This window comes from Salminus brasiliensis, chromosome 20 (genome assembly GCF_030463535.1).
Source record: "Salminus brasiliensis chromosome 20, fSalBra1.hap2, whole genome shotgun sequence".
Taxonomy (NCBI): Eukaryota; Metazoa; Chordata; class Actinopteri; order Characiformes; family Bryconidae; genus Salminus; species Salminus brasiliensis.
Genome location: NC_132897.1, coordinates 33,705,449 through 33,725,404, shown reverse-complemented (window position 1 = coordinate 33,725,404; position 19,956 = coordinate 33,705,449). Strand labels below are relative to the sequence as shown.

At 42.1% G+C, this 19,956-nt stretch overlaps 1 protein-coding gene across 7 annotated transcripts; it reads left to right on the top strand.

The window, feature by feature from the left end:
- The first annotated feature begins 990 nt into the window (after window positions 1-990).
- Window positions 991-18,591, top strand: araf (A-Raf proto-oncogene, serine/threonine kinase). Of its 7 annotated transcripts, none has more exons than XM_072665232.1 (16): window positions 991-1,067; window positions 4,228-4,451; window positions 4,747-4,850; window positions 5,476-5,578; window positions 6,441-6,595; window positions 6,780-6,878; window positions 7,327-7,471; window positions 7,822-7,846; window positions 8,051-8,193; window positions 8,395-8,597; window positions 9,017-9,193; window positions 9,316-9,362; window positions 9,534-9,652; window positions 10,022-10,153; window positions 10,598-10,732; window positions 12,154-18,591. In XM_072665232.1, the coding sequence occupies exons 2-16, from the start codon at window positions 4,344-4,346 to the stop codon at window positions 12,292-12,294; spliced, it is 1,836 nt and encodes a 611-aa protein (XP_072521333.1). In that variant the 5' UTR covers window positions 991-1,067; window positions 4,228-4,343; the 3' UTR covers window positions 12,295-18,591. The 7 variants fall into 7 exon arrangements, with proteins under 7 accessions (XP_072521333.1, XP_072521331.1, XP_072521332.1 ...); XM_072665230.1 differs by lacking the exon at window positions 991-1,067 and adding an exon at window positions 1,095-1,218; XM_072665231.1 differs by lacking the exon at window positions 991-1,067 and adding an exon at window positions 1,234-1,665.
- The last annotated feature ends 1,365 nt before the right edge of the window (window positions 18,592-19,956 follow it).

Below are 19,956 nucleotides of genomic sequence, written 5' to 3'. Positions count from 1 at the left end.
TGTGGACTTGGACATGCGCCCTTGTGTTGTAGAGCACTCAGACAGGCAGCATTTGTGTAGCTAAGCTGCTCGTATGTGTTGCAGGGCTTTTAAACTTGTGTTCTAATAAACCAGACTAGTGTGCACTTCAGTTTTTTAATGCTTGGCTAGTGTGCACTTGATTCCTAGGGCCCTCAGCTGCTCTCAGCTTTCTATTCTAATTCTATTCCAGAGTTCGAATCCCGCTCATGCTGCTAGCCATCACTAGCAGAGGCCCCAAAAGAGCCTGATTAGCCTCGCTCTCTCCAGGGTGGGTAGGTGGCGCTCTCCCCACCCACCCCCACCCCAATGAATGGCCTGACTCCGCATGCGTCGGAGGGTGTCGGGGTAGGTAAAGGTTGGGTAACTGGCGGTCCAAATTAGGGAGAAAATGGGTGAAAATCTGATAGGATTGGTTTCTTAGACAGTCACCCCACCCCGTCTCTCATGCTCGGTCACTATGGGGTGAGGTTCAGGCCTGGTGGGTGCTGCTGTGAGGCCTGACTGCACTACAGAGGTCAAACCCTGCATTCAGGCAGCCCGTCTCGGAGGCACCAAAGCCCTGCCACGCCCTCTAGTGGTCTAACGCTGTAAACACACTGTAATTACACTCCCACACTTGTCTTATTAACCCGTGGTTACTAATGAATAATAAGATAAGCCTCATCAAGTTCCCAGAATCCCTCACCCTGACTGCTCTGTTGTTGAATCCTGCGTGGTTTCTTCCCTGGAAAACATGCCTGGCCAATCAGAGAGCAGCAGCGTGTGACCAATCGCAGGGTGGACTACGGAAGGCGCTTGGCCAACGCAAGGGACCAATCAGAGAGCACGGAGTGGGCGTTCCTATCACGGTGTGGAAGACGCCCGGCCAATCCAGGGGGCGAGCTTTAAAAAGGGGCCAATCAGATGGCGGGATGTGGGCGGCGGTTTCAGTCTTGGCCAATCAAAGCGAGGGTCTGCTGCGGATGGGCCAATCAGAGCGCGCAGCTCTCCGTCTGAAACCTTCTGATCCGACTTCAGATTGAGAGAATTCAAGATGGCGGCCTCAGGTGAGTATTTACTTCTGCAGCAGAGCAGCGGAGGGGGGAAGTTCGCCTCCCGAACAGCACGGGCTCGGGGCGAACCAGGGCGGGACGCGTGGGTCCGAACGGCTCGGTCCGGATCAGATCGGGTCCCGCTTCAGGAGGACCGGCGGCGGCGGTAGGAGGGAGGCAGGGGGGGGAGGAAGGTCTGCAGCGGTACTTTTTGTAACCACCAAAAAAGAGAGAGAGGCGGCCAGCACTGCTAGCAGTAGTTAGCCTGTTAGCTTAGCGGCTAAATGCAGCCTAATCCCTTTCCGCCTCACAGCCGAACCGAGCCCCTCAACCGAGCCCCTCCAGCGCCACAGGCAGCTGCGTCCCACCCAGAAATCCCACTTCCACCGCAGGGAGGTGGGCCTGTGCTAGCAGGCTAAGCATGGATGTAGCTCTTGGGACTGGCTCCTGCTGGGTCGGTCGGTGTCGCCGAGGCTCGTCTCGTTTTCTGGGGGCTGTCATGCCCCCCTGTTCGCGTCCCAGCGCTCCCACTGTGCACCATCAGGTGTTTGTGAGAACCTGGAGTGAACAGGTTGATGAGGGACCTGGTCAAGCCCTGATTTGGAGTGGTCAGGTGTGTGTTGTTTTTTTTTGGGGGGGGGGGGGGGGGGGTAGTGTTGGGTCATCCACCGTCCTGCAGACTGTGGGTGGTGTGGGAATTCCTGGAGATGGTCTTCATGTACACATCTGCCCATGCTGACCCTGAGCCAGCTCCTCTAGATGATCTAGATGAGTGGACTTCAGTGATACTGGACAAAGGTTGGTCAGTATTCGAAGCCGCTGGACCTCAGTGCTGAAGTATCACGCCTTCGGTAAAGCATAATGGATGGGGAGCGGAAGTGGAAGGACTAGGGGACTCTCGTTCAGGTGTAAATACAGTGTAGTTACAGGTGCTGAGTCAGCCCCTGAATACGTCCAGCCTTGGGTTGTTTTGTGGGGCTGCCAAGTATGTCTTGCTTCAGTGAAAGCCCATGTCAGCCAGCCTTCCAACCTGAAATACTTGTTCCTGGTAGGGCTGAAACAGGTCGGCTGCTGGCACGCAAGGTCGGCCGTCGGATGGACGCTAGGGAAGTAGCAACAGTGTTGTTCATGGCATTTTAACACAAGCCCCCCTCCATCTCCTCCGCCCACTTTACTGTAATGGGCATGCTTTGTTGACAAACCGCGGTTTCCGAGAAAAATGACCAGAAAATGGTCAAAATTGCACAGTGAGGTGAGGTGTGTATCAGTGACCAGGGGTTTCAATCGCAAAGCGAATTGGATTCCTAGATGCATCTCGACGCGGACGATGTCGGAAGTCACTGTCTGAATGTTTACTGATAACTTCTGACATTTGTTAGATTAGATTCGCGCAAAAGGTGGAAGTCAGACGTGTGGAGGTGAGGAAGTGGAACAGCCCGGACCGTCTGCTGCATGGACATAACAGAGACACCAGACGAGATGAGCAAGATTTGAATGCCCTCTGCTTAAAAAACCTAGTGAACCAGTAGTGAGCGCTGTCAAAGCTTCCACCCACCTCGGAAAAAAAAGAGTGTGGCGAATAACGGAAAACTCAATCGCAGCTTTTACTGCCAATGATTGGTGTCCTGTTCAGTCGGTGTGAAGCAGGATGAGTTTCCCAGACGAAAACCTTCAGTCCCGAAGTCCTGGAAACAGTGGAGAAATTGGGTAGGGTGGCTGTAACGTGGGGTCAACCCGAACCGAGCATTTAACTACCAATGGTAATACGAAAGGTGTTGGTTAGTCACTGAGGACGCTGTAACATGGTTGGTTGGTGCTGCTGAACCACACGCTAAACCTGGTCCACTGTGTTGAAGCTACTAGGCAGGCTAAGGTGCATTACCACCCTGTTAACACGCAGCCCCACTACAAATTATAATAAAAGAAATCGGAAGTGAATTAGTTACGGATCTTTACAAATACGTGGCTTTAAAAGTATCACAGTGAGCTAAAAGACATCCTGGATAGAAATAGTAACCAAATAATGAGGTGCTTAGAAAGTCCCACCCCTAATAATTACTTTGTAATTATACACATTATAAATGTTGACAGTCAGTCTCGGACCTTTACCTTGTTTTCTTGCTGGTAAAATTAAAAAAGGAGTACGATGTGTCAAATATAAACAACAGAGCCAGTCACGGCGTCAGTATCTCCCTGTCGGTTACTGGTTATCGGCCTCCTTGTTCACTGAGAATCCGTATCAGAATAGGCCCGAGTAGTAGGGATGCTCTGAAAATACTCAAAGCTGGCACTTTGTGTAAGAGGGGGGGGAAAAGACTGAAAATTTGAAAAAAAAAAAAAAAAAAAAAAAAGGAAAACATCAAAGTGTCAAACTCCAACAAAGTCTGTCCCGATAATTACGTTATTGACTTATCGTACGATATAACAATTCTCTATTATGAATATATCAGCGTACACAGTGTTCAGGGGGGTGGTCTTAATGTTTTGTTGATCTGTTGTCTTATTACTGGATTTCTGTGAAGCTGCTTTGGATTTGGATTTGATTTGATATCGTCATTTTTACTAACCTTGATGTTTCCCGTTGTGTTTAATTGCCTGTTTGTTTACATAAGAATGAACATCACCAATATTTCAGCCAGTTGATGACAATGATCAGCTAATAATGCATCAATAACGGCACCTCTACTCACACATTTTTTTTTTTAAACATTAAAAACTTTTGACGGCCAGTATGGTTTGCCAAAAAAGCGTACGTCTCCCAGTACTTCAAAGGTCATTTGTCTTATAAGAGAGTGTAGTTGCATTATTAAGCTATAATAATATCGTTATGGTATGATATATTGTAAAAATAAATGTATTTAAATAACAGTGGAAATGAGATGGTGATTAAAAACACTTTGTTTGAGCAACGTATTTAAAAAAAAAAAGGAAAGTAAGGCCGTGATTTGTAATCTCTTGTTTATGCTGTGTATCGACACGTAAGAGCTTCTCCACTACAGCTGGGTATTTTACAAAGCACGATTACTCACTTAGCCATGCAACAGTAAGACATGTCCCTCAGCTCTTCCCCAAGTGGGCAGACTAGACCCTAGCTTAAGTCATCTGGCAAACCGAGACTGAATTAACTGGTTTAATTGACTGTGTTTTTTAATCGCTCCTGTGTTATGTCCCCCAGGCTCCAGGTGAGGGCGCTTCTCTATTGTGCCCTGGTTGATAACGCTTTCTTGCGGCTGACTGACGTCCAGTGCTGCGACCCCCTCTCCCCCCCCTCTCTGTTTCTGTGGAGACGTCATGTCCTCCACATCCTCCTGCTCCTCGTCTGGGGAGACCAGCCCAGAGGATGTGCCCCGAGGAGGGGGAACCATCCGCGTCTACCTCCCTAACAAGCAGCGCACTGTGGTAAATGCGCTTTTTGAATTAATTAATTAATAAATGAGTAATTGGGTTTAGGCTGGTTTTCAGTACAGTTTGAGTAGCTGGAGGTCACGGCGAAACCTTGCATCTCCAAAAACTGCAACTTTACAAATGAAGGAAAAAAATCTTAACTTTTAAAAGTCTTTCAAAAGAATTTCTATAGAATTTTGACTAATTTCGGAAAAAAAAAAAATAATTTAAAAGGTGAAAAATGATGATCTGACGTTTACTTTCATGTGACATTTCAGTGGAGTTTCTAAAAAAGCTGTTTTGTGTCCAGGTGAACGTGCGGCCAGGGCAGACCGTTCACGACAGCCTGGACAAAGCCCTGAAAGTACGAGGCCTGAGCCAAGAATGCTGCGCTGTTTTCCGCCTTCTTGAAGGGTGAGTGCGCCATGCAGACCAACACCTTCCCAGCCTTGCACGCTAAAGCCCTGATCAGGCCAGTTCTCAGCAGTACAGTAATGAACGGCTGGTAAAATATGCTAGCAGGGACATTAGCTACTCTGGGCTAGCGAGGATTAGGATGCCACTGACGCTCTCTTTAGAGTTGCTGCTTGGGCCTTTAATGCAAATGAACGTCTACCAGACGTAAATCATGTAAAAAATTCAGTGGTTGAGATGTAAACGTCACTCCGAGTGGTTTTGTGTGAAATGGCTCATTGTTGAGGAAACTCACCCACTCAAATTTCTTTACTGAGTTTTTTTGGGGACTATTTTGGCTAATACCGCCCTACATGTATCCCTCCACCATGAATGGATTTTTAAAAACGTTTTAGCCTAAAATCTTTTTAAAACTCATAACTCATAACCATTTAGTGTACTAACAACCTTTAAGGAGCTTTAAGAGGCTTTCAACCTTTGAGGAATCTGGTTCCAATGATCACCACCTAGTTAGTATCTCAGGAATTAGCATTGTACACCAGACTTTTCACTTGTCACAAATGATATATTTTTTAATTATATTAATTTTTCTGTTTTTTTTTTTCTCTTCTCCTCTGATGACCAGCCGTAAGAGGCTTACAGAATGGAACACTGACATCACGCCCCTCGTGGGGGAAGAACTTCTAGTCGAGGTTTTGGATGACGTCCCCCTAACCATGCACAACTTTGTAAGTTTCCTTTTAGTAGTAGTCTTTTTATTTTTAAAAACGGGAAATGTAATTACAGTGTCACAATTATTGTAGATTATTGTAGATTACAACACAATTCTCAACTTCCCCGAATGATTAAATAACTGTTTTAAATCGTTTTTTTTTTTTACTTTTCAGAGTAAGAATGGGAAGATTTAGTTTTGTCGCGGGGGTCTTATATAGTCTAGCCATTTAACTCAAATTTGATAACATTCCTTAAGAATTCAACAGGATAAATAAGAGCTTCTCCATAACAAAAAAAAAACATAAACAATGTCAATCTACTCATGTGTCTGAGGGAGTTCTTACTAGTACTTTTTTTTACTAGCGGTCAACAACATAGACGGTCATTTCCTATCATTATTACACATATCAACAGAGAGGTTCCCCAAGTATAGAAAATCAAAGTTAAATAGTATATTTTTCTGGAATAAATATATATATATATATATATATATATATATATATATATATATATAGGTGTGTGTATATATATATATATATATATATATATATATATATATATATATATATATATATTATTTTTATTTTTATTTTTATTTTTTTTTAACCAATTGCCTTCAGAGATCTGTGTTTTCCCCTCTTTTTCCCACTTTTCCTCAACATGAAGTGTGTTAGAATTCTTTTCAGACAGGCATTTGGATACATTTCCATTTAAGCTCTCAGACCACTAGTCAGGCACGGTCATTGCTTCGTACTTGGAGAGTTGGCAATATTGTGAATTGCGAACGCAGTCAAGTAGAATTTGGTGTAAAACACACTGTAATGCATTCGGCAAAAAAGTGATTTGTTTCTTTTGTGTGTTTTTCAATCCTTCCAGGTCCGTAAAACCTTCTTTAAATTAGCGTACTGTGACTTCTGCCACAAGTTTCTGTTTAATGGCTTCAGATGTCAGACGTGCGGCTACAAGTTCCACCAGCACTGCAGCAGCAAAGTCCCTACAGTCTGCGTGGACATGGACACGATGACCAAACGGTGCATATTTTGCTTTCCTGTCTGTGTGAAGATCTGGTCATGGAAAAAGCATGGTTTTGTCTGTGTGTGTGTGTGTGTGTGTGTGTGTGTGTGTGTGTGTGTGTGTGTGTGTGTGTGTGTGTTCATGTCCAGTATGTGCATTAATGTTTCTCATTAATAATGTAAGTGTGTGTCTTTTTCTCAGGTGTGGTCCCACACCAGAAGACTATCCTCAAATACCTATTTTAATGACGCCTGACGCCAACTCCACATCACAGAATGACTTAACCTCCGAGCCTCCCGAGTATGTTCATTTAGTCATTTGTTTCAGATTAAAAACACTGCATTAAGCATTTATGAGCATTATCATCTCTCATCTAAAGATCGGCACTGTCCAATAAAAAAACTGTATCTACGAAATAATAACTTTACAGGAAAAGGCAAAATATTTACTGGAAATAGATCACAGAGAACTATTAGGTGGGTAAAACCTAACCGGTACATTGCAGTTCTGTACCTACCAAATCCACCAATCGTGGTTAAATGTGATATTTCAAGATGAATTCAATAATTTCCTCAAAAGTGCGAGGTCAGATATTTACACAGGTATTATTTATTCATTTATCAATTCTTAGTGGAGTAATACATCTAAATATGACTAAATATGAATACCGTTGGTGTCTGATTTCTAAAAGATTAAATATTTACCGTTGCAATGCTTCGAGTCATGTCTTGTTTCCTGTAATCTTTAGCACAGGGCTGCTGTCCCCAGCCCCGGCCTTCCACTTCCCGATTCCAGGGGGGGACGGCCAGTCCCTCCAGAGGCATCGCTCCACCTCCACCCCCAACGTCCACATGGTCAGCACCTTGGGTCCTGCCGGCACAAACATCGTTGAGGTCAGGCGCATGGTCATTCAAACACAAAAAACCACCCATTAACGTTCATTCTGGTTAAGCATTGTCTTGCGCTTAAAGCTGCAGTCAGTGTGTTTTTTTAAATCAAGTCCAAATGTGCTAAGTGATAAAAACTGAGCACTTGGATGAGAACAGCTGGTCTGAAATTAGAAAGAGAAGAGGGGAAAAAATCTGGGGGGAAATTGGATGTAGCTGCAGATATTCTTGAAATGTCCTGACAGTAGCTTTAAACATTTTAAACATTTACACTGCCTGATGTTTTGGATGGTTGTCTGCCACCTTTTGATTTTTCTCCATCACTTTATTCATTCCGTTTTTTCACTCTCATTTAGGATGCAGTAAAAAACAACACAATAGGTGAGTTTTCTTTTTCTTTCTTTCTTTTATTTTTGGTTGTGAAGGTTCATTACACCATGAGAACATGAATTAATTTTGCACACACCACATATTCACACATCGCACTCGGCTACAGACGTTTCCTGTAGTTCTTCACCATCACTAATTTGAGTTCTAATTTAGTAACCCCAGACAAGTACAAACGTATGTCGTTACCTTTAACAGAGTTGTTGCCCACAGGACCAGAACCCTCTCCCAAACCCTCAACCAGTCCCCCTCAGCTGGGTTCCCCTGGCCGAAGACCACCCAAGTCACCCTCAGAACACAAAGAGCGCAAGCCGTCCTCTTCTGACGAGAAAAAGAAAGTGGTGAGTGGGCAGATTCAGAGCTTCATTCAGATCCCTGTCAGTTTTCTTAAATCAGGTTTAACAAATATATTATTTCAATCAGCTTTTCCTAAATGGCCTTAACATAGTACTCAGACTCGAACTGTGAATTATATATATGTATAACGAATGATAGATCATTTGGCCTATTTAACGCTGCTCTGAATTTACTCCCTCCCTCAGCACCGTGTTGGCTATAGGGATTCCAGCTACTACTGGGAGGTGCATTCGCGGGAGGTGAACATGCAGAAGCGCATAGGCGCCGGCTCCTTCGGCACGGTCTACAAAGGCAAGTGGCATGGAGACGTGGCCATCAAGATCCTTAAAGTGACGGAGCCTACACCCGAACAGCTGCAGGCCTTCAGGAACGAAATGCAAGTCCTACGGTGAGTGAACTTGGATCACCCTTTAGAAACATCCCTGTCGAATTCCCAGGAGTCTTAAAGAGTTTTATGAACCATATAAACATTGTTAGAGATCCAGTCCATTCCCTCCATGCTAATTCGGTCCAATCTGAGCTGAGCATTAATTAATTAGTTAATTATAAGTGCTGTTCCTGACTGTTGGGAAGCCAACGTATCAATGCAATTTCCAGAAGATCCATGCTCCAACATTTTGTTTGACATTTCAGCCTGGAACATTTCAGCTCATTTATATATAGCAATCCTAAAGACACAGTAAGACACTGTTAAGTTCTAGAAGAGAAAGAGTGGTTAGAAAATCATATGTAGACTTAATATGCCAGAAAAATGCAGCCTATGGACCAATTTTGCTTATTTTCTTTCTCCTGTTCTGTCCTGTACAGAAAAACACGCCATGTCAACATCCTGCTGTTTATGGGCTTCATGACGAAGCCGCACTTTGCCATCATCACGCAATGGTGTGAGGGCAGCAGCCTGTACCGCCACCTCCATGTCACAGAGACCAAGTTTGACACCATGCGCCGCATTGACGTGGCCAGGCAGACTGCACAGGGCATGGAGTACGCATGTTACCATTTGGAATCACGTGATATTGCTATACTAACTGGACTTCTTTATAAACTACTTTTATAGGGATTTCCACTCAGTAACGTCTTTTTCCTTTTTCTTTTTTTTTAAACAGCTACCTTCACGCGAAGAATATCATTCATCGGGACCTGAAATCTAACAGTATCCTTGCAGTACAGGCATAGCATGTCTCAGATTCCACAGGCAGGGCAAAACTCTCCACTTGTATAATGAATTCTGCAGGATCAGGCTGTAACACTGTTCCTGGTCTACTGGTCTGGTCGTTTCTGCCACTGCCGTCTCTTTGCCGCTGTCCCTTAACCGCATTGTCAGATATTTTCCTGCATGAAGGCTGGACAGTGAAGATTGGCGACTTTGGGCTGGCCACAGTGAAGTCTCGTTGGAGCGGTTCTCAGCAGGTGGAGCAGCCCAGCGGCTCCATTCTGTGGATGGTGAGTGTTCACGCTCGTCACTTTGTCGCAACAGACGTTATGAAAGGTTCAGAGAATAGGACTCGCTGGGCAAGACCGATAAAGTGCACCAGCAGATTAACGGCAAGTAGTGTCACCGCACTTCAGTTTTACTGTTTCTGGGAAATCTGACACATGATTAAGTCTTGATGCCATTTTCAGCTTAATTTCAGCTACAACTGCATCTTCTATGGTTCTGGTACCTTCACTATTGACCCAGAGCGCTCAGTTAGTTTGGGCTAATGACCATTAACTCTAGAATTGCAGGTTCAATCAATAGTCAAAAGCAAAATGGGTCACTGCCCCACTGTAGGACAGGGTTTTTTTTAAAAGCCATGTGTTTCACCCCAGGCACCGGAAGTGATTCGGATGCAGGATACAAACCCTTACACCTTTCAGTCGGACGTGTACGGCTACGGAGTGGTGCTGTTCGAGCTCATGTCCGGAACTCTGCCTTACTCCAACATCAACAACCGGGATCAGGCCAGTCTCAGACCTCTTTCTGTTTCACAGACACTCCTGTATTTCTGTATTTTACGTATTATTTCAATTTCTTAAATATTTAGTCTAATTTTAGCCATTTCTAAAGTTTTACTGTTTAAAAGGTCCTGTTTATTACTATCATGATATTTTACAATATTTAGCTGACACTCCTCTCAACTCCAGTCGTAGGGTCAGTAAACAACTGGCAGCAGAGGAATCAGCTATCTGATTACTGTAACTTTACAGGGATACTACTGTAATTTCTATTTACAGAGTAAATCTCAGTAGTTTTAGTATATACTTGAATTATGTACATATACAACTACAATAAAACGCACGGTGATGTGACACTTATGAAAAACGAAGCTCTGGTATTCTCTTAAACTTGGCCTTTTTCTAAAGTAAAAATCTTCTAATGTTTCAATTTGTTTGTCCTCCCAACAGATCATTTTCATGGTGGGTCGAGGCTACTTATCGCCAGACCTCAGTAAGCTGTACAATAACTGCCCCAAGTCCATGAAGAGACTCATCATCGACTGTCTGAAATTCAAACGGGACGAGAGGCCACTCTTTCCCCAGGTAAGAATTGACTGATCAAATGTTCAAATGTGTTTTTTCTTTAAAACATCCTGAGCTTTATTAAATACACATTTTTAATGTAGTCATCTAAAACTAGCACATTTTCCTAAACTAAAAGTTCTGTGATGGGTAAGATTTGCTACAGAATCGGTTCAGATGAGTACCATTTCGAAAAAAGTGTCAGCCTGCACGGAAAAACATAATTATGCTAACCGGTTTATGTACTCATCCTCACACAATCTGACACGTCTCAAAACATGCACCACACTTAATCATCAGACAAGTTCAGAGGGACGTTCTCCTCCCTCCCAGCAGTTCTCAGTAGGTTCTACAAATTCTAGCATTGCTACTTCCCACTAGCGTCCACAAAACCCAATGCCACCCCTGTCTGCATTTAGCCTCTCCATGTACCTCATGCCCATCTGCATTTAACAGCCCTGACACAGGCTAGTCCTTGTGCAGACCCACCCACATTTATTCTTTGCCATCTTTGGCTGCGTCCAGAAACGTTTGCTACTGCTCCAGTCCACCCACTCCTTTCCTACAGCTTCCTTTCTACCACACACTTACTTTGCCGTAACGTCACTCTATAAATCAAAGAAATGCTTTTTGGGTAGTGTACGCTCCTATATCCTCTCCTGGAAGCTGCTTTGGCAGCTGTGCGAAGCTGCTTCTCCCAGTTCCTCTAGTATTTGGACAGCCAGCAAGATGGCATCACATGTGTCCAGCTCACTGAGGGGAGGAGGACTCCAACTTTTAGGGTCTGTAGTTGCAGCCCTTGTCTTCACCTGTTCACATGTTTTAAGCAGCCAATATCTAAACCGCTCCCAGAGAGCAATAGTGCCCGTGCACCCTAACCCGCAACTTGCTGGCTGTTTGCCCACTATGACCACAGCGCAGTAAATTTGATCCCGCCTGGCAGTAGATGTACAGATCACGTGGGACCAGAGGGCCAGCCAAACTTGTGCAGACATCTAGTCCAGACTGAAAAGGCCTAGATGTTTTATTTAAGCTCAGTCCAGCAAGCTTTTCTCCGCTGAGTTCAGTTCAGAAGTGTGATCGTTCACGTTTTGTTTTGTAGTTGCGTGTGTGTGCTTGATGTGCCTGTGGGCAACTCAGTCAGCACCTTAGTTAGTCTACAGAGATCAGACATGCTGTGAAACTGACTGTGGCATCTGACACCTTACATTAGTTAGCACTCAAACTGGGTGGAGCAGAACATAGTGGAGCAGTCTTCCCTGCATGTTTAACTTTATTTGTGCTTTAAATCAGACTGTCAAGAGTCTTATGAAGAAGGGGTGAGATTTTGCCCTCAGGCTTTTTTTTAATTTGCCCACTGTAGATAATTTCCAAGTAGCGATTTAAGAATGATGCAAGAACCACAACAACCCCTAACAACTTCTGTAACTACTTTCTTCCAGATCTTGGTGGGCATTGAACAAGTGCAGGACCTGCTGCCCAAGATCGAGCGCAGCGCCTCGGAGCCCTCTCTGCACCGGGCCGTCCACGCCGAGGACCTGAACCCGCTGCTCTTCCACACCACACGCCTCATGCCCCTGTGAACCATCCGAAACCGGACAGGCCCGAAAGCTTCCAACATGGCCGCCACATTCTCCGACACGGGACCCAGCGCTCCTCTGCACATTCCTGTCAGCCCAGAGGCCTCTGCAGTCACTACACACACTCGGACGCATCCCTACCATGCATTCCTCATCTCCATCGGCACACACCTACGTCCTCGCAGCTCTGGAATTCTCCATGCCACTCCAGAGCGGCTTTGGTTTCCCTGATAGGAAAGCAAGAAGTGAACTGTTTTATTTAGGGTTTTTTTTTTGTTCCCCTCCACCAAGATTTTTGCGTTTTACTCACAGTTGCATTTTAATGACATGCAAACTGTCAGGCTTATTTTGAGAAGTGATATGATTGCGGACCCATTTTCTACACACGTACGAATGTATATCATGTAGAACACCCCCCCCCTCCCCTCCCAAAAAGCTTCACATAGATCATCAAATTATATTCCAGTTCCTCCGCAAGCTTTATTACGTTCACATTGTGCCCTCGTAGGACACTGGTGGTCCAGTAATGGATATATATGGATATAGTAATAGATGTAGGTATATTGAACAGCTCAGTCTCTCCGCAGTCTTGGTCAGTTACTTTGCACTTTGATAAATTATGAGCGAACACTACGTGATTTTTATCAGGGTTACGAGCTCAGGCATCTGCACCCCTTTTGCACTTTTTTATGACCACTCATGGTGCATGTGGGGCCGAAGCCGCCAGCCAAAATAACTCACCATCACGGTGCAGGCGTGTTAAGGAAGGAAGAAAAAAAAAAGATTCTAGGGCTAAAGTTAGTAATTCATATATATAAATAATATATAATTCTATGTATAATTGTTTAATCAATCGCCTGATGAAGCCATTTTAACTTTACGTTTCCTCTTACTCTAACATTCAAAGTTTCGTTGTGGTGACCAAACTGGTCCCTTGGCTGAGCTGGTCTGCCCAGATGTCATACGCTACTGCAGTGACAGCCTGTCGGTCTAAAACAAGCTTATTTATTCTTCACAGGGTGAAAGTGGCTAGATAGCTGTAAATGGCTACTTTTTACCAGTCAACAAAATAAGTCATTAAAAAAATTCATCTGAGACAGGGTCACATAGCTCTCTTATCTCCATCTCCGGGATTATAGTTTCTCGTGTTAAAACCACAGTATTCATTGAGGAGGAACGTTAACATGTTGCGAAATATCATAAATAGAACACAAAAAAAGGCATCCGTCAAAAACGGGAAGGATGCATCACGTCGCATCGCGCTCTGTTGATTGTGGCTGTTACGGACAGCTGTACTGCTTATAATTGAAACGTTTTTGTGTCGCCCGATTTGCTTGCTATTAGGTCATGGTGATATTTAATAACCACATATTAGTATATAAAATAATCATAGACCCACGTTACCTGTTTAGTTCACTTTTACTCAAACTATACCTTGTCTAGAAGGTCATCGATGGATGCTTTTAAAGAGTATCTCAACCAGTTTCTTGCTCTGGTTGAACCTGTGACTCCAAACTTTGGTCCCAGTCCTCTTTACCCTGTGGAAACATTAAATAGTCAGAAAAGCCAGGAAAAAGTCATGTAGGCTGATTAACGCAGATATTATAATGGTAGCAAAAGGTATTAAAAGCCTTACTTCATATGCACAATATAATCAACCCCAAACTAAAACTATTGTTTTATCACTGAGGAACATCCCCAAAATAAACTAGCCCAATCCCAATACAACGTACGATGCCAGGCAGACCAGCATGGCGGTTTGGGGATTGTGCCACGGTCACCACACCGTCTATTCGATAAGAAGCAAGAGAAGCCATATCACACCCTACACTTCTTGTAGTGTGTTAGTATGACCATGTGTCATTATGATTTTTTTAACCACATGTTCAAAAATTAATGACTAAAAGATGCAGTCCAAGTTCAAATGTAGCATCCTACCCAGCTCTGGTGCAGTAAGATGTTTTTATAATTCTAAAATTTTTAAGGAGCACAGTTAGGTTCAGGAAAAGCACATTTGCCTGTAGCAATAAACACAAAATATACATTGGAATTGAAATGATTGTTGTTCATCTTTGCAGTGCCGCACATTTTTCTTCATTGGGAGGTTTCTGAGGAAGTAGACTCTCATTCCCTTCTTAGACCTTCTAAAATGGCATGTGGCAATGTACAACGTATGATTATCAATAATCGAAATAATAGTTCATCTGTGTCTTGTAAATGGCAAGCGTATGAATCTTAGTGCCTCTTTTAGAGTAGTGGTGTAGAACCTCGGGTCTCTGAACATGACAGTTACTAGTCCTTAAATGCGCCCGGGATACAGATACAGTTAGTAAAAAGGTCAATTGGGGGTCTAACTGGGGCCTCATTTTGTTGGAAGTTTGTACACAAGCTTTTTTATATGTTCTGGTTTTATCAGAAATGCGGGCTGCATTCATCAGAGTAGAAGATCTTTCCGGCCGTTGTCACTGTAGCGAGATGGTAATTATGTTGAATTTCTTCGCCCTGAATTGACAGTTTCTGTTCTTCTGTGTTTCAGCACAGGCTTGGCATCATAACTGCCGTTTCCTCTCAGTCTGTGCTGTGAAGTTGGTCGGTGTGTTACAGATGGCCGTGATGAATAATTGCGTGCAAATGGCTCTTTTCGTCTGCGTGTGAATGCTGGGCCAGACTGTTCTTAACCCTTAGAAGTGGCAATTATCACCATATCAGGTTTTGTAGTATTGTTTGTCAGTCGTTTTTACTCGTGGTTCAGCAAAAACTTTCAGTCCACACTACACCGTTTGTGTTTGTAAGTGAAGTGACGTTCTTGTCTGTTCTTGATATCGAAGCAAAAAAGTAGTAGTTTAAAGGTAACTTTAATAACTACTCACGAAAATTGATATAAATATTTAATTTGAAATTGAAAATTTGATTTGATATGGTAGAATTGGTCTTGATTTGGTAGAATTTACGATGAATGAAAAATGGTTAGAAATGTGCCTTACCATACCTTAACATTTCCATTGTCAGTTTATTAGAGTATTCAACATATCAACATATGTCATTTCAGGTGCCCTGATCAAATATTCTATCCAAAAGGTAATAAGTTAGCCCCAACCCCATTTGTTGGTACATTATATACTATATAATATGCAGTGACATTTTTGATAAATACGGTATGTTGTATTGTTGCACCCTTAGTGAAAGTAATTATGTAATTAAATTGAAATAGCACAGGAAAACCTCAATAATGCCATCTGGACTTCTTCTAAGGGTTAAATGGTAGGCTGACCTTTCAAGTATGGCCTGTTCAAGTTCTTGCCAACTTGAAAGCATCTCAAAATGTTGCTCTCTCAGCCCTTTCTTAGCTAAATGTATCTTTTAGCCCAGTTGAGTCAGGTTTGTTGTTGGTGATGGTGTGTGTGCATTTGGGAGGGAGTGGCTGTTTGGTTTCCAAAGCAGTCGAGGGAAAAAGTTCAGAAACGGGGACCCAGCACGCCTGCTGCAACTTGTTCTCCAAACTTGAACTGCTGTGTAAGACTTTCTTGATCTCTCGTTCTCTTGCTCTTGGCAGCGACTGGAGATCTGCTCAAAACTAAAGACGTACTGCCATCTAATGGCTGCAGTTGCCCGTTACAGCTTCTTCTCTTTTTTTTCCTCGTTCTTTGTGCGGCCACAGGGAGGCAGAGTGGATGATACAGATGATGTAAAGCTTCATGATTTTACTAGGGTGCAACGTGACAGTCTTCTTCTGTGAAATCAGAAGGAGTATGTAAATCTCTAGTAATTTCAGAGAGGCGCTGTCTTTGCACAGTATGTGAGCTGAATCAAGGCTCTGTTGGATTCTGGAGGAATTTCAGACCTTTAGGAAGAAGTTCAAACTATTCCTTTTGTTTTCCGAAGCAATATCATTGACTGACTTTAGTGTGAACTCATGAGGCCTTATGACCTACAGGGGTTTCCTTTTTGTGTGTGTGATAGATCTTTAGATCTTTATATAACTCACATAGTAAATGATTGAGGAGCTGCATAACTGACAGCTTTTTGAGCTAAGCTTGGCTGCGACGTTGTTCCCGGAAAAAGGGGCTGGTTACCCCTTACAGCGTCCTTCTTGTGGCAGGAGTAGGTAGTATTTTCTTAGTTTGCTTAGAATCACAGCACCATATGTATTTGAATTGTAGTTCACGTGATTATTTCAGTCAAACACTCTACTAGCACTAATGTGAGCCTTGGGATTACAATCAGTTTTAGAACTTCTGTTGATTGGCAGTTCTTGCTTTGAGGTAGTCGGTAAATGTGGATTACTGTTATTATCATTATTATATGGCTGTGGCTTGTAAATGGCAGATGTATGAATTACTTTAGTGCCTCTGTTGGGGTGGTGGTGTAGCACCTCAGGCCTGACTGTTGCTTTCAGCCATGTGTGTGGTGGTGTTGATCATAGGGCAAATCTCTAAACGCGTTCTAGGTTGGTGAAAGGTCAAGATTTGTAGGTCTTCTCTATTAAGTTGAAAATTACTCAAGCTTTTATGAATATTCCGGTTGACCAGAACCGCAGACTACATTCCTTAGAGCAATTTTGACCAGGAGTTACGGTCATTCTTTCTAGCTTTTTTTTTTTTTTGGAACCGTTTCTGCTGTTTTTCGGCACAGGCGTGGCTCTGTGACTGATAATCAATAAATGTGGTTTACTGTTGTTACTATATGGCTTCTTAAGTGATATGAAATAGATGCATATTGGACATTTGCTAGGAGCAATAATAGCTGTAGTAGTGTGGGCTCTTTCGACGTTTAAAATAAACTGCCAGCTTTATGCAGACCTTCAACTACAGGGTTTGTGTTTTGAGTCAGATGAAGATAATAGGTACTTTCAGTGGGTCCAAGCTAATAAAAAAAATCAACTGGTGAATATTAATATTACTTCATGATGTTCAATGAACAAACTTTGCTCTTTAGCGCTGTGTGAAACCTTTGTAAATCACCACCACCACCAGCGTCTAATCCTGCTCTCGTGGGGTTTAGGTGCACACTTGTTGCAATAGTTAGTACACGTATAATGGAATATTAATAAGGACTATTCATAGCAGTAGTCGTTTAATCATAAAACTGCATCTGGCTAACTTGTTACATTTTTAGTTAGAATAATCAAACTGGTGACAGATGGTCTTTTAAGATGTTTAGATGAGTTTCCTAAAATACTAAAAATACTCAAAAGTGCTGAATTAAAAAGTTAACTGGGCTCAGTTAGCTCATTGCTAGTATGTGATCAGCTTTAGTTCATTATAAGTAGCAGTTTTGGTTGACTGGTCCTTTTAAATCAACTAAACTTGTAACTTTAGCAGCCTTGGTGATATACCAGTTCATTTAGGTCAGAGGTGGGGAAACCTACTGATTCAACTCACCCATTAACTGCCAAGTTTAGTAGGTGTGTTGGAGCAGGGAAATCAGAATAACTGTAGGACTCGGTTCCCCACCCATGCTTTAGGTGAGCCTACAGGAAGGGTTATAGCAAACTGTAACCACAAGAAGCATTTGAGCACAGAGAAGCTAATCGCTGACTTGCACATTGAATGTTTTGCCCGTTTGTATGGATAACCCTTTTTTTTAAAAACGGGAATAGTCGGGAAAATGAAGCAAAGCTTCTTTTCTTAAGCGAAAAGTCTTAAGACAAAGACTCCAGTGGAGAGTTGCGGTTTCTGTTCTTAGTCGTTTAATATGATGGGAGTGACAGTTTTGGCTCTTTTCTTTTCAGCAGATTTTTTTTGCTATTTTCAAACTCGAGGGCTAGTTTTTAGTTTGAGGTCATTAAAGCACACTGCACATTTTGTGCACTTGTCCAAATACTCATTGGAGGGGATGCGAAACTTTTACGAAACTCCACTTTAACGCTTCTGCTGTAGGGAACTGCAGGGGGACGGGTCAGACTTTAAAAATCAATCCACAGTTGATCATTATTTTTTTCCTTTTCAGAGCAGAACACAACGATCAATGATCACTTTTGTTAAAATAGGTTGTTGTTTTTTTTTTGGCATATTTTAGGTGAACTGCAATAATTGTGTGTATAGTTGAAGAGGTATAAGGGGTGTTACGTTTGCAATAAAATGGTGTATTCTGCTGTGTACAGTTACATTTTTGTTTTTTAAGATTTACTTTAAATTGTACTTGTTTCTATTTTTTGTGTGATGGTTTCAAAAAGAACAAAATTATTTTAAAAAAATGTAAAGGAAATCTTAGTATTTTTTTAGGGTTATTATTTTTATTTGGTCTTAAAATATGGAGGAGACAGGATTTTATTCTTAAAATAAAACTGTGGAATTAAAACGGGTCTTTTTTTCTCATGTGTGTATATATATAACTTAGCTGACATTTTATTGCCCTGCCGATGAACGTGGAAACACCAAGTGTTGTTTTTTTTTGTGGTCCCTAAAATGAACACGTAATATGAAACTGAATTATGATTAAAACGTGGAAATACCCAAATGGCACTGAAAATAGAACCCAGTTTGCTAACGGAGGGTAAGTTTACATGGCCCACGCATTTACTGTGGGAGTTCCTGAGAGGCCTTGCAGTTTGCAGGCCTGTTTCAGTTCCACCGGTCAGCTGAGATACTTCCTACTTAAGGTTTTAGAACAGTTTTCTGTTCAGTGTTATTGGTTATGCGGCTTTCCCCACCAGGTTTCCCACCGGGTTTTCTCTGCGGGTCATTTCACGCCACCTTGCCAAGGGCCAGGCAAGTCAGATGGATTTCCATGAAAACATTCACGCAAAAACGTTTTAACAGTCTTACATGTAAAACCATACAGATGTAAAACAGACGACTAAAATAGTATTTAATACGTAGCTACAGCAAGTTAACCTTATTCGATTGGACGGATGTCAGCTTGTACAGTATTTTAGCAGTGAAATTTGTCAAATCTGTAGAATTCCACTTTCTAACTTTATGAATTATGTTTCTATTGTAATTGTATATCTTTTCATTTGTTTGTTTTACATAGCTTCTACAAAAAACTACACAAACCGTTCCCTTAATTTGATAAATTGTTCCCTCAGTTTAAAAAGAATGCTTTAAATAAACTGAGGAAACAATTTATTAAACTGAGAACAGATTTTTAAATGGTTAAAATGCAAAAAAAATTTAAAAACCGGTCCCTTAATTCTAAAATCTGTTCTCAATTTAAGAAATTGTTCTGTCAGTTTAAAGGGGATGCTTTAAATAAAATGAGGGAACAATTTATTAAACTGAGAACAGATTTTTAAATGGTTAAAATGCAAAAAAAATTTAAAAACCGGTCCCTTAATTCTAAAATCTGTTCTCAATTTAAGAAATTGTTCTGTCAGTTTAAAGGGGATGCTTTAAATAAAATGAGGGAACAATTTATTAAATTGCGAACAGATTTTTAAATTTAGGGAACGATTTATTAAATCGAGGGACAGATTTTGAGTATTGTATGGGACATAAAAACACTTTTAATAGCTGCATGTAGCTGACAGGTTATCCAGCTAGCATCATAAATTGAATGGTTGTCTGATATTAGACCTGCAGTGAATTTATTTATTTCACAGAAAGGAATAATATCCACTTAAAATATATCTTAAATCAAGCTATTAATAAAAATAACCATGAAATGACCCACACACACACACCAGCAACCCTCTAGCTAGCTAGCTACCTAGGCAGACATAGC

Coding starts and splice junctions, on each gene's coding strand:
- araf (XM_072665232.1), top strand. CDS start 4,344: ATGTCCTCCACATCCTCCTGCTCCTCGTCTGGGGAGACCAGCCCAGAG. Junction 7,847..8,050: donor AGTAAAAAACAACACAATAG/GTGAGTTTTCTT, acceptor TACCTTTAACAG/AGTTGTTGCCCACAGGACCA. Junction 8,194..8,394: donor CTGACGAGAAAAAGAAAGTG/GTGAGTGGGCAG, acceptor TCCCTCCCTCAG/CACCGTGTTGGCTATAGGGA.